The sequence below is a fragment of the Camelina sativa genome, chromosome 15 (assembly GCF_030686135.1).
Source record: "Camelina sativa cultivar CO46 ecotype springtype chromosome 15, ASM3068613v1".
Classification (NCBI taxonomy): domain Eukaryota; kingdom Viridiplantae; phylum Streptophyta; class Magnoliopsida; order Brassicales; family Brassicaceae; genus Camelina; species Camelina sativa.
Genome location: NC_141894.1, coordinates 6,198,186 through 6,211,163, shown reverse-complemented (window position 1 = coordinate 6,211,163; position 12,978 = coordinate 6,198,186). Strand labels below are relative to the sequence as shown.

Genomic DNA, 12,978 nt, shown 5'->3' with positions numbered 1-12,978 from the left:
CAAAGAATATTTAACTAACCATATATAGACAAAAAAATCTCAGAAATTAATCACTCTTCCGTAGATTATAAGTGATTTCCAATTATACTAAAAATAAAATCTTACCTAACTTTATCAGAATATATTGACTGAGTAACGTATCAAAATTTGAATATTTAAATTCATTTTATATATTTCTTTTGTTGAATTGTATAGTTTATATACTATAATAAACTTTTAAAATAATTTAATTTGGAATCTTTCAAAATAGTTTAATTTGATATTTTTAAGAATATCATAAATATATGATAGATCAAAAAATTAAAAATTATAAACACTCTAATTTGATTTGTTATAGCACGGGTCAATAATATGTCACTATAATATGAAAAAATTTCAAGAAATATGATTTTTTGCTAGAGCACGGGTTAAAATTTCAAAAATATGATTTTTCGGATTAAATTTAAGTTTGGAATAATATTGTTTGGTAGGCTTTCTCGGTCACGATGATTTTGACAAACATATGTTACATATTTGGTCCTAAAATTAATATGCGCTATAATATAGGTTAAGTCATAGAATTAACAATCAAAATACAATATATAATTTTAAACACTAAACAAATCAAATAAAAACAAACAAAAATTATTTTTTATCACACAACTTAATCCCGTTATACCGCGGGTCAAAATCTAGATATACAAGAATATCTTACAGAATAGATATTATTTACATAAGTCATATTCAGTATATGATTTCATGCCATAGTATTCCATAAAAAAAAAACTTTTACAACAAATAAAATAATCATATATACGATGTTTTAAATAAAAATTACCAAATAAATAAAAAGAAAGAATTTTAACCCAGCACGGGTCATATTCTAGTAATGTTATATTTGGGTAGTACTATATCAAATTTGAGGGATTAAAGTATCAAATTTGTACTATGATGTTATCATTAAGTAATAAACAAAAACAAAGCTTAGAATGTGGGGACATAATATGATGCATGCATAGAAGAGTCTGGTGTTATCTTCTTCTATCAATTTGGTCAGGTCTATAGGATAATATTTTTATTGTCATTAAAAAGTACTGGTTTGAATTTATAAACAACATTCATAACATTGTTGAAAGATTTAGAGAGATGTCCTGATCAAATATTGCTTCAAGCTGTACAACAAACTATTGTTTTGTGATGCCTTAATGCGTATTTGGTAGGTGAAGGAATGTAATCGTAACGATTTGGTTGGTTGTAGGAACTGAGAAATGATTGGAGGATATGTAAAGGTCAAAACATAATATAACCTTAATAAAATGATGCATAGACAAAGATGTTTATGTTCCAACATGATTAAAAATGACATTTGACTGATTGTGTCCAACTTTTTTACAATATTGAGATGTAAAAACAAATAATTTATACATTACATAAAATCACAAATCCATGTGGGTGCACACTTAATCGAAGTTTAAATCAAAGTATAAACAATTCAGCAACAAGCACAGTAGAAAAATGAAATACAAGAAAAGGAACGAAAACTGTTGAAAGATTTCAACTTCTTTTGCAGTAGAATGAAAGCAAACTTGAAAAACAGAAACTTTATGGATCAATACATAGCCAAGGATGACTTCCCGTCATGATTCTCATCAACCACTTGCCAGAGTAAGAGTCTCACATGAGAACTGAGACATGGTGGTTTGATGGATAACCTGAGAGCCCGATTTGTTGGAACATGTCGTTGTTGTTCCCAGTTATGTCCGAGCAAGATGTTGCCGAGCCACTAGACCCGACCCCACCCCTTGCAATGTCCTGTTGCCAGAACTTTCCCGTAGAGTTCTTGAAGACATGCGGTGAGCCCGAGAATGGAGGAGATTTTGATTCTTGAAGCTTCTTTGTGTTAAGGAAACGCCCACCAGAGCCTCTTGCTCTCTTTAATGCATGACGGTGGCGTGACTCGTGAAGGTATGGCTGCATAATTTTTCATACATAGAATTGGTCTTAGACATAATAGTTGAAACTTTTCTGTAGTTCTATGTGGTGCAACAGAGATAAACATACTTTCCGGACTTTGATGAGCTTGTTCTGAGCTTCGAGCTTTGCACGGTGTTGTCTACGACGTAAAATTGCTTGGTACTGTTTGGCATTGACGTAAATTGGTTCGTTCTCTGGAATGTTGTGAGGCAAAAGCATTCTAGAAGGAACCAACCCTCCAATTTGAGGATACTGCATCTGCAAAGATTTTAATAACAAATACTTCGTACCATCAAGAAAAGTTTTAAGTTCAGTGAACTGTGACAAGATGCAACAAGAACAATTTTGTATTACCGTGTGCTGTGATGCATACGGAAAAGACAAGAAATCATTGAAATGTGGCGTTTCAGTGCTGTGTAAAGGCCAAGAAGCCGCCTGAGAGCATATAGACATTAGAATCAAGAAGTGCGTAGCTTTAGACTCACTCTCATGTACGACAAGATTTACACTAAGGTCTAAAGATGGTAGACTAATTAACCTCAATAGGAAGAACCACTGAATGTTGTGAAACCTTCGACAAGATTGACTTGGAATGACTTGTAATACGATTCTCCGGGTTTTCTTTGTAACCTGCATCAAAACAAGAAGCCATTCGATCAGCCAAAACTACTAACAGGCTAACAGCTGACATAATGTGAAGTCTTATTCAAGAAGTTGAAAAGTGGACCAGAGAGATGGGTAACAATGTTGTGGCGGCCATAACGAGTATTAGGTTCGCTTAAACTTGCAACTTCACTATATGACTCTCCTCCAGTGGACTGAGTAGAGGAAGAATCATGGTCCTGTAACTGAAAACCAGTTTGTTTCATCCGTGGGAAATGGGTAGACATCATATCCATCGTCAAGCTTAAAGAGCTGTTGTCAGTCACGGAAGAAGATCCTTGGAGTTTTGAGTTAGTGAAGACAGAGTTATCCCAAGAAGTAGCAGGACAAGGGAATGAACGAAACTCTTGCATTGTCTGAGAGACTACTACAGTTCAATAAGCTAATCTCCAGACCACAGTAGATCCATCAAGAGACAAAGAGATGTTTTTTTTTACTCAGTCACCTAATAAACCAATCAAGTAACAACAAACAAGTCATGATAGATATTGCAATCACTTGGAGGAAGTAATCTCAAAACCATTCTTGATTCAAAAGAAAAAGAGCAACAAAACAAACAGATCTAAAGAGCAGATCCGATAATAGCAAAGATTCAAACTTTGAGAATCAACGGCCTAACAAATCAGATTAAAAAAAAAAAAAAAAAAAAAAAAAAAAAAAACAGATTTTTGAGTAATCACTGAACATGCAATTCCACTAACTCAATTGAATTAAGAGCCTACGAAATTTGGATGATCCAATGAAAAAGCGAGAAAAAACAACATAACTGAAAAAAAAAGCATTAAGATTTTCTCACCAATCAACCCAAAAATGGGATTTTTATTTGTTTTAGAACCCTCTCAAAGCAAAGCAGAGTACAACAAGTAGAGTCAAATAGAGAGAGCGACCAAACTTACCCAAAAAATTAGAGAGAATCTATCTTATGGATTTTGGTGTGAGAGAGAGAGAGAGAGAGAATTAAAAAAGATCCATCTATTCTATTTGAGATGATGCATGTCTCCTTCCTCAAAACATGGCTTCTTTCTTCTTTTTTATCTCTCTAAATTAATTTCACTGTCTCTGCAAAATTTGGTATTTTATTATTGGCTATGGCTAAAAAGCTTTTTACCAATGTTTATGTTTCCCACTACTAATTTCACCATGAACACTACCTTTTAAACTGACACTATACTAGTAGTTAACAGTACTATTGTTATGAACCACTCCTTGTCTTCTTCCTTAATTTTTTTTTCTATTTTATGTCCCTTATTAGTCAGTATAACTCATTTAGTCATTACTAAGTAAGTAATAATCAAATCAAAAAAACACTTCTTCTTTTTTATTTTTTATCAACCAAAAAATTAGGAACAAAACATATGGAAGAGAGAATAATCATATTGATGTTGATGTTGTGTTAAAATGAAAATTAGTCACCTTATAAAAAAAAGAAAGGGAAAAATGCCAAAAAAAACCTGAAGTTATTTTTATTTGGACGTTTAATACCCAATGGTTTTCGATTGGAATAAAAATACATCAAATAATAAAAATGTGTTATTTAAAACCCAAAATAATAAGTGTTGTTATTTTCATACCCACGATTTTTCAACAAAATCAAAATTCCAATTTTACCCTGGTTATCTAATTATTTATTAATTTTAAATACAAAAATTCTTTGGTTTTCTGTTAACCATATTAAACCGGGATTACTTATTTCTCTTTTCTTCCTCCTCCTCGCTCTAATCATCGTCGTCTCCTCTCCTTCGACAGTGAAGCCATACAAATCCTGGAACTTGACGATGTTGGCTCGTCTGGCGTTGATGCTCGGACAGAGAATCAAAATCTGAGATTAGACTTCCATTGTCAAATCACATCTGCTTTGGATCCCAAACATTCTCCGACAAATTTGATTCATTTTTTGTTCTAATATTGTCTCAATTCCAGAATTTTTTTTTGGTTTCCGTCAAATTCAGACCAAGGACGAACACGGAATCACATACACCGTCAATTAAATTTTTTATAAAAGTTTCTAGGCTTTTGCTGCTATAGAGAACAAAAAATGAAATTAAAAAAAAAATAGAGATGTTAAAAAAAAAAAAATCAGAGTTTTCATGAATCCAAGTCGTAATCCCTCGTTTGAGCTGTCCCACCAGGGTTGTACTTCTCCTCTTCGTCTTCTTTACCACCTGTTTTCTTCTCCGGAGAGGCTTTAACATCTTCAGTTACAGAGGACAAAGGAACCAGCTTTGGATATGTCTTGCCTATCAAACATTTGTCCCATGAAGCTCTAGGCTCCTCGAACGGATGCGACCCGCGTCGAGTTTTTGATAAGTTGAGTTTTTGATTCCAAATTTATCCGCTCCTTCATCGTCTTCTTCTCTCCATCTTCAATTTCTTCTTCCTCTTCTCCTTCTTCTTCTTCATCCTTCTCTTGCAAATCTGAGACTATAGGGAACCGAATCGAGCTCTCCAGCAGGTCATGCTCTCTAGCAGGTCGTCGTCATCATCATCGCCGGCAACTCGATATGCATCATGGCTGGCCGAAAATAGAGGTGGATGTGGATGCGTTACGAACGGAGTAAGAGCTAGCACGGCGGAGCTTAGGGACGGAGGAAGAGAGAGAATAAGTAGATAACCGGGATTAATTTCCCATTTAATATGGTTAACAGAAAACCAAAGAATTTTTGTATTTAAAATTAATAAATAATAAAATAACAAGGGTAAAATTGGAATTTTAATTTTGTTGAAAAATCATGGGTATGAAAATAACAACACTTATTATTTTGGGTTTTAAATGACACATTTTTATTATTTGATATATTTTTATTCCAATCGAAAACCATTGGGTATTAAACGTCCAAATAAAAATAATTTTAGGTTTTTTTTAGCATTTTTCCCAAAAAAGAAAACATTTGTTGTACTTTTTTACTTACCATATGTTTTTTTGTTTTAAATAAATTCACAGCCGCCACATTGCTGTTCCTAAATCCACGCGCTTGGCGAGAGTGCGTGATATTCACGTCTGGTGTTTTTGGATGATGAAACGGAACCACGCGTCACAACAACATTAGAGTAAGACTGTAGGCCACACACACTTCCTTCTTTTTTTTTTAAAAGGTATTTTTTGCCACTTTTTGTTTATTTCTGCAAAAACAATTTAAAGGAATTTAAACAACATGAGATTTGATTTTTTTAATAATTGAGTTTGTGAGTCTTTTGATAGATTTTAAAAGAGAACCAATACTGAAGAACACTAGATTTAAAGGAGTTATTGGTTCTATGATTTTAATAGATTTGGAAATCCAAACAAAAATCATGTGTTATTCAATTATTGATTTTTGGTTCTATAATTTATAAATACTTGTTAAAATCTCATGTAATTCATTTAGTGATTTGTTTTTGGATTTCAAAATTTACATTATGTTTTAAATAGATTTGAATGGATTTGAAAGTGTAAAATAAAAATATTCAAATCCAAGAATAAAACATGTTATTTCAAAATCCATGTGTTTTGATTTTTATAATTTACAATTTCATATGAATTTAGAATTTACCTCTCCAATTACATTTCCTTATTTTAAAAACGTTCATTTACCAAATTAATTGACAAATTTTATCACCAACCAAACAAAAAAAAGGTCACATATCAATAAAGTGGAATTTCTATCAATTGTCATTGAAAAAAATTAATGAGATGACAGCTATTAACTATTTATGGATTGGTAATAAAGCAAAAAAAAAAAAAAAAAGTCTAGGTGAAATCAATAACCCTTTCAACAATCTATTTATTTAATTTAGTTATGTGGGGTTGGGTTTGATTAGGGTTAAGCTACTTATAAGTTATAATGTTACTTGGCTTGATTTTAGTTTCTTTTCACGCCAAGGTAGGGGCCGGTAACCTTGTATATGAAGAACATTCCCGAACACAACAAGCAAGGTATTGTATTTGAGAGTAGTAGTAGTATTCGTTAATTTCCCACCCCCGTCCTTCTTTCGGTATCTTAGCGGATCACCATGAATTGAGTTGGTTGGTTTCGTTAAAAGTTGTAAAAGAAAATAATAATTGAAAGCGTGATTAGCAATTGAAATTAAGTGAATTTATATAAGGAAGCTAGCAAAAATAAAAGATGAAGGCTGGTAAGCTGCAATCATAATTTCCGTAAGTCGAATGCAGTTTGAAATCCCCCACTTAACCAAAATAAAAATGGGAATATTCTTTGTAAGTTTGCGAGATTGGACAAATTATACCAAACAAATGACTCAACAGGAGATTCGATCCTCTTTTAACCTTAAACATATATATATATATATTTGTTGCCCACCAATTCGTTTCAGCTACATCTCCACCCACATCTTCAAATTGATAATTTATTTATGATAATAATCGCAGACCCAACTATATTTAGATAGCAACGTTTAACAACGTCTTGTTAAAGAAATTATACCCTACAGCTACAAGATACATACAAGGTTAACAAACATTAAACTTTCCTTTTCTTTTCCTCTATTTTTTGGGATTTTAGAAAACCAAAATCACCCAGAAAATTTGGCCTTTCATGCATGCATATCAAAGTCAACACACAAAAAAAAATGATGACGACGAAGTGAAGAAGACACACGAGAGAAAAACCTAAACTCTTATCTCTGATACATAACAAAAATGCAGAGAGTACACTCAGTACAGACTACAGGTGGATCTTTTTCACTTTTTGCTTTTTTTTCAGCACGAAATATCAAAACCAGATAAAGTGGAATCTAAAAAAAAAAAAAAAAATGGTTTCAGTAATTGAACAAGGGAGAGAGAAGAAAGAAGAGCGTGAATAAAACTAGAGGGTTCGTTCACGTCCTCCCTTCACCGAAAAAAAAAAAACAGCATCATCACCATCTGGTACTCATTACTCTCGTCCTTGATTAGGAGGATATTGCATGTCCTGTAAAAACACACAGAGATTTCTTCAGCATCCGTAACTCTTTGACCGTCAAAACAAAAAGGTAATAGATATTAGCAATTTTTAACCTGCTGGTAAGGAGGAGGCTGCTGGTACGTGTAATACACTGGCCTAGGCTGCTGCTGACCAGGTATCATTTGCTGCTGCTGACCAGGCACCATTTGCTGCTGCGGGTACTAAACATCACAATCCCAAACATCAATATTAGCCTTTTTGATGTTTCCCTTTTTTTTTTGTTAATACCGATTCAGTATGGTTTTTGTATTAGTGTCAAACCTGGGGTTGTCCGCCTGGATGATGATAATAGGCTTGAGGATGATACATCATCATCGGTGGTTGGTTGCCAGGATATGGCGGGACCTGCCAATTTTCACACGGTGAGTTGTATAAACATAATTCAGTTAAGACTATACTAATATTAATATATACATGTCACAGGGAACTTACTCCGTAATTAACAGGCGGCATTCCAGGCATCTGCTGAACAGGAGCAACATGATTAGGACCAGGGTAGTAGAATGAGTCATCTGGGATTGGAGCTTGAGGTCTCGCAGCAGCTGGTTGTGCTGGATTGAAACTCTTCGCTTTTGGATTGAATTTGAATTCCTGATCAGACCCAACGACCCATAATTAGTGAAGAAAAACAAACGGTAGTAACATTTCATCAAGTTTGAACAAATCAAACAAAAAACCTTTGCATTCGGATTAAGTGTGGACTTTTCTGATGAGGTCATAGAACCAATTGATGAGCTTGGTGATAGCCCAGGACGACTTGATGTTGAAGGAACTGGGCGGCTTTCTGAACTTCTAGAAGCCGACTGCCCAAAAGAGCTTTCAGATTTTGTTTGACCAGAACCTTGACTGACTTGACTTTCTCTTTCAGTAACAGCCTTCGACGCCGATGTTGCACCACCACCAATTTTTACACTTTCGTTGATATCTACATTCCACACAATACATATTTACATAATGCTCAAGTCTTACAACATGATTCCTAATTAGATGGAAGTATCATAACAGGTCACCAATCCCTGTGTACAAATGAACATTTCTAAATTCCATTTAGCAACCTTAACAGAGTTCACCATGAATGCAATATTACTAATGCCACTAGATAGTCCATTGAGATAAACGTGATAATTAATCATTGTGTCAGATCGAGAAAAAACTTGAATCATGCTTATAAAACGAAAGGTGATTCTACGTTTAGAACAACAAAACACGTTCAGACTTCTGTGGACACCAATTGTTCACAGAGGCAAACAAGTTATAGTGGGTCAGATACAGAAAACAGCGTAAGAAGGAAGTAGTGTATACCTCCATGGCCAGAAGTTGATTCCTCAGCTGACTGTGTTAATACAGAAGGAAACCAAATAACCAAATGTTAAAAATAATAGAACAACAATGAAAGGACATATACAATCATGATTAACGGTATAATCAACTTGGCGTTGACATTACTCTGTTATTGTGTGAAACCTCTTGATCATTGTTGGTTCTTCTTCGCTCATCTAGCTGGCTCTCACTATTATTTCAAGAGGAACTTCCAATGTGAGAAAATATTTTATATGATTTTTCAGATGCGTAGCTTATTAGCCAAAAGAAAATTGACCTGATACTGCTTCCTGCGGCAGGTAGATCTTTGGATTGCTGTTTAGAGGTCGAGCAGCTTTGATCTACATTTCTATTATCCCGCGAAGACTGACTGTCACCCTGAACGAAAAAGAATGGCAATGTTACCAATCGTTCAGCTATAAACTACTATCAAAGAAGAACTCAGCCATACCCATGATTCTTCACAACCCTTCTTGCCACCAGAAACTAGCTCCAGGGATTCAGAAATAGTTAAACTACCAAAAGTCATAATATCCGGCAGTACGTTGTCCTCCTCACCCAACCCACTATCATCTAATCCACGATCTTTGGATTGCTGCTTAGAGGTCGAGCAGCTTTGATCTACATTTGTATTATCCCGCGAAGACTGACTGTCACCCTGAAAGAAAAAGAATGGCAATGTTACCAATCGTTCAGCTATAAACTACTATCAAAGAAGAACTCAGCCATACCCATGATTCTTTACAACCCTTCTTGCCACCAGAAACTAGCTCCTGGGATTCAGAAATAGTTAAACTACCAAAAGTCATAATATCCAGCAGTTCGTTGTCCTCCTCGCCCAACCCACTATCATCTAATCCAGTAACTCGACGGACAGATGAGTATCTGGCTTCCTCGTCAAAATCAGATTTCACACTAAACTGAAGGCCTCTTTCCTGCAGGCAAGAATAATTAAAAATTTGATCGCATAACAACAAAAACATAGGAATTAAGGTGCAAATAAAACCCCCTGATTACCTCTGCTACATGAAGATCTCGGGTAGTCTCACCCTCAATCTCGTTCGCAATCCTCCGGGCTTGCTCTTCCAACTCTTTACTCTGAGCCCCTCTCTCAAGTTTTGTGGTATAGAGTTCTTCGTCGAAAGTGCTTTTTACTCCAAACAGTGACTCATTCGCCTCAAACTGATTCCATTTCCTACAAGCAGAAACGAATCATCTGAGCATATTACCAGTAAAAAAAAGCCAGGTAACCACACAGAAAAGTTTACTCAAACATTATTCTTCCTACTCTAAGGAAATTCACCACTGGCTCTTCCTCACCAATACATATATAGGCTTTCACTAAATAATAGAATTCTAGCTCTACACATGGAAAGAGAATTTCTTTCCAATAGGAATATCATAATCATAGTCTAAAATGCAAGCACAAGAATAATCTATTCATTCTCACTATCTCTCAACTAAATGTTCAGCTAAGGAACCATGCTCTGAAAATCTAGCTGACAAATTAGCATACTTAAGTTTGACAAGATTTTTAAATATATATATGAATGTGTGTGTGTATACCTATTCCAAGGGCTATCAAACACATTCTCCAAATCTGCACGCTGTGGAACACTCTCATCAGGTACCCAGGGTTTCAGCTGTCTTTCCCTATCAACATGATAAGACTGTGATATAGAAGAGTCTGTCAACAGCTCCCCCGGCTTCTCACTCTGAACTGCATTTGACATGCCATTCCAGGATACAGATAGATCCTAACACCAAAATCAATGATAAAAGGTAATGACAATGTCAAAACTCCAAGTAGTCTCCCTGCCATGTAACACATTGACATAAACTTAAACAATAAATAATTCCCCTTAGTATACAAAAGCAAGCACACCTTAGCTACAACTTGCACAAGTTCATCTGCAGGAATAATGAATGTCTTGGACGGCGGCTTTCTGACAAACTCGGAACGGGATTTATGGCCTCGTAAAGTACCTTCTTTAATCAAGGATGCCATCTTTAGAATGATTCCTGGAAGTTTCAAGCAATTTCTAAGTTGCAAGAAAAAGGTTGTGTGTGTCTTTCATGCTTTACAGGAAAAAAAAAAATAATGATTCAGAGCCTCACCATAATCCTTCTCTACATCAGCAGCATGAAATATACCACTATACATCGATCCATTTTTTAGATGCACTTCCACAGGATGCCCGATCTCACATGTCGTGAGGTACACTAATCGATCTTGTGAATTCCTCTTTAAGCTTCCAGCTTCCCCATTGAATGCTGAATATATATTAACAAGCAAATGAGGACTCAGAAGGTGACGTTGCAGATAAATCACAAAATATGAACAGCTAACCTTGCTCCCCATTTGATGAAGTTTCCGACTGAATAGGTTGAATACTCATTGCAGCCTCAGACTGTTCAAACTAACAAGGGGAAAAATATAGTTAGTCTGATAGTTACGTCTCAAAGGGCAATGAGTCAGAAGAATTAAGTTCATGTGAATCCGCACGGAAATATTAACAACAAAAAGAGTTTCAGAAACAATCATCTGCAATCAAGAAATGGAAACAAAATCATACAGTTTCAGCACAACCAGAATCGGAAAAAAGGAAGGCATTAGAGTGAATCAAAGATGCAATCAAGAAACGAGATCTCCAACGTATTCCGAGTTTGAACTACGTATACCAGTTAATCAAACCCTAAATCAGCAACCTAAATCACCAAATTCCCCAAAATCTGCCTCGATAACGCGAAAGAACAAAGAAGCAATGAACAATAAACTAAAAATCCAGATATTAAGAACCAACGAAGATGATCTTTACCTCAAAAAAAGCTAACCCGATCAGAAACTAAACCGCTTCAGCACACCAATCAAAGAATGCTCCGAAAAGGGGACGGACTACGAGCTCGATAGTATTCAAACGCAACAACGAGTTAGGGTTTCAGATACAGCTAGGGGTTACGCGGAGAGAGTGAAGGCGAACGGATTCACCATGAAATCAAAAGAGCGAAAGATTAATCGGAGAGAATGATCCGGAGCTGAGCTTAACACTTAAGATTTTGTGCAAGATACACGAAACAGATCGTTGTGTCGAGTAACAAATCACCTACAGGGAAGTGTATAGTAAACTTGATAACTGTTATTGGGCCTTAATGGGCTTAACTTGGGCTATCAACTGAGTTTGGTTCAGAATGACAACTTGTGTCACTTACCTTAGCCATTAAGAACGTCTAACTTTCAAAACTTCATCAGATCATATTTTAAATCGTATGTAACTATGTATACAGTACACAAAACTTTTACTCAAAAAAAAGAAAAGAAAGAAGGAATCATTCTCGATCTTTTAACACGAATAAAACATAAAGGATGATCAAGCCTACAAAATCAGCAAGAATAAAGAGTTTTTTAAAAGGGAAGCATATAATTATAACCTGAAGCAAAAGGATACTTCAAAATTTGAAATGAACTTTAAAAAGTGCATGGTTTGCTTAATGATGGGGATAGTGTTATTAACTTGGCTTTCAAAATGGTTTTTAAATCGAAGTGCTTAAGCCTTTGAAGGAGAGACAGAAAGGTTGAGGAGGAAAAAAAGCACTAATAGTAGGCTTAGTTGGAAAAACAACTCTATAAAGTTTAAATGATTATTTAATTATAAGCTTGAATCTAAAATTTTACATGCTTCATTGCATGTCTCATCATCACACTTGTTTTTTTTTTTAGATAAGTCACTTTATACCTTTTTTCAGTTTCGAAGGTGCAATGCAATATACTATTTGTCATCATAAAGCTAGGCATAAATACTAGTGATCGCAACTGATAAAATTAAGTAATCAAAAAACATCTTAAAAAGAATAATTAACGGATGATATTCACGTGAATTATAGGTAAGCTGATTAAACATGGATTAGTTGGACTTAGAGGAGTATGAATACAATGTTATACCATTGTTTTAAATGACGCACTTTGTGAGGTATTACTTGTAAGTTGTAAAGGATAGGTCGTAGTTATATGAACATTAAAAACGAAAGAGAAACAACAAAACCCACAAACTATATAGTATACAAGTATCAAACAAAAAACCAAGAAAAAAACACAGTAGTCATT

The 12,978-nt window shown here is 34.8% G+C and overlaps 2 protein-coding genes across 5 annotated transcripts; both read right to left on the bottom strand.

Moving 5' to 3' along the window:
- Positions 1-1,382: 1,382 nt before the first annotated feature.
- Positions 1,383-3,777, bottom strand: LOC104745672 (nuclear transcription factor Y subunit A-6). 2 transcript variants are annotated; one of them, XM_010466979.3, is made up of 6 exons: positions 3,513-3,777; positions 2,681-3,061; positions 2,492-2,583; positions 2,308-2,388; positions 2,041-2,211; positions 1,383-1,950 (listed from the first exon to the last, which is right to left on the bottom strand). In XM_010466979.3, exons 2-6 carry the CDS (start codon positions 2,967-2,969, stop codon positions 1,654-1,656), a joined length of 930 nt encoding a protein of 309 aa, XP_010465281.1. In that variant the 5' UTR covers positions 2,970-3,061; positions 3,513-3,777; the 3' UTR covers positions 1,383-1,653. The 2 variants fall into 2 exon arrangements, with proteins under 2 accessions (XP_010465281.1, XP_010465282.1); XM_010466980.3 differs by having other exon boundaries at positions 3,413-3,662.
- Positions 3,778-7,217: 3,440 nt separating this feature from the next.
- On the bottom strand, positions 7,218-11,984 carry LOC104745671 (polyadenylate-binding protein-interacting protein 4). 3 transcript variants are annotated; one of them, XM_087488297.1, is made up of 16 exons: positions 11,696-11,984; positions 11,227-11,296; positions 10,995-11,150; positions 10,762-10,898; positions 10,443-10,633; positions 9,894-10,071; positions 9,608-9,811; positions 9,328-9,534; positions 9,154-9,254; positions 9,003-9,066; positions 8,859-8,889; positions 8,234-8,481; positions 7,989-8,147; positions 7,818-7,901; positions 7,610-7,717; positions 7,218-7,523 (listed from the first exon to the last, which is right to left on the bottom strand). In XM_087488297.1, exons 2-16 carry the CDS (start codon positions 11,273-11,275, stop codon positions 7,488-7,490), a joined length of 1,953 nt encoding a protein of 650 aa, XP_087344423.1. In that variant the 5' UTR covers positions 11,276-11,296; positions 11,696-11,984; the 3' UTR covers positions 7,218-7,487. The 3 variants fall into 3 exon arrangements, with proteins under 3 accessions (XP_087344423.1, XP_087344424.1, XP_087344425.1); XM_087488298.1 differs by having other exon boundaries at positions 11,227-11,287; positions 11,696-11,973; XM_087488299.1 differs by lacking the exons at positions 7,218-7,523; positions 7,610-7,717 and having other exon boundaries at positions 7,812-7,901; positions 11,696-11,981.
- Between the last annotated feature and the right edge of the window lie 994 nt (positions 11,985-12,978).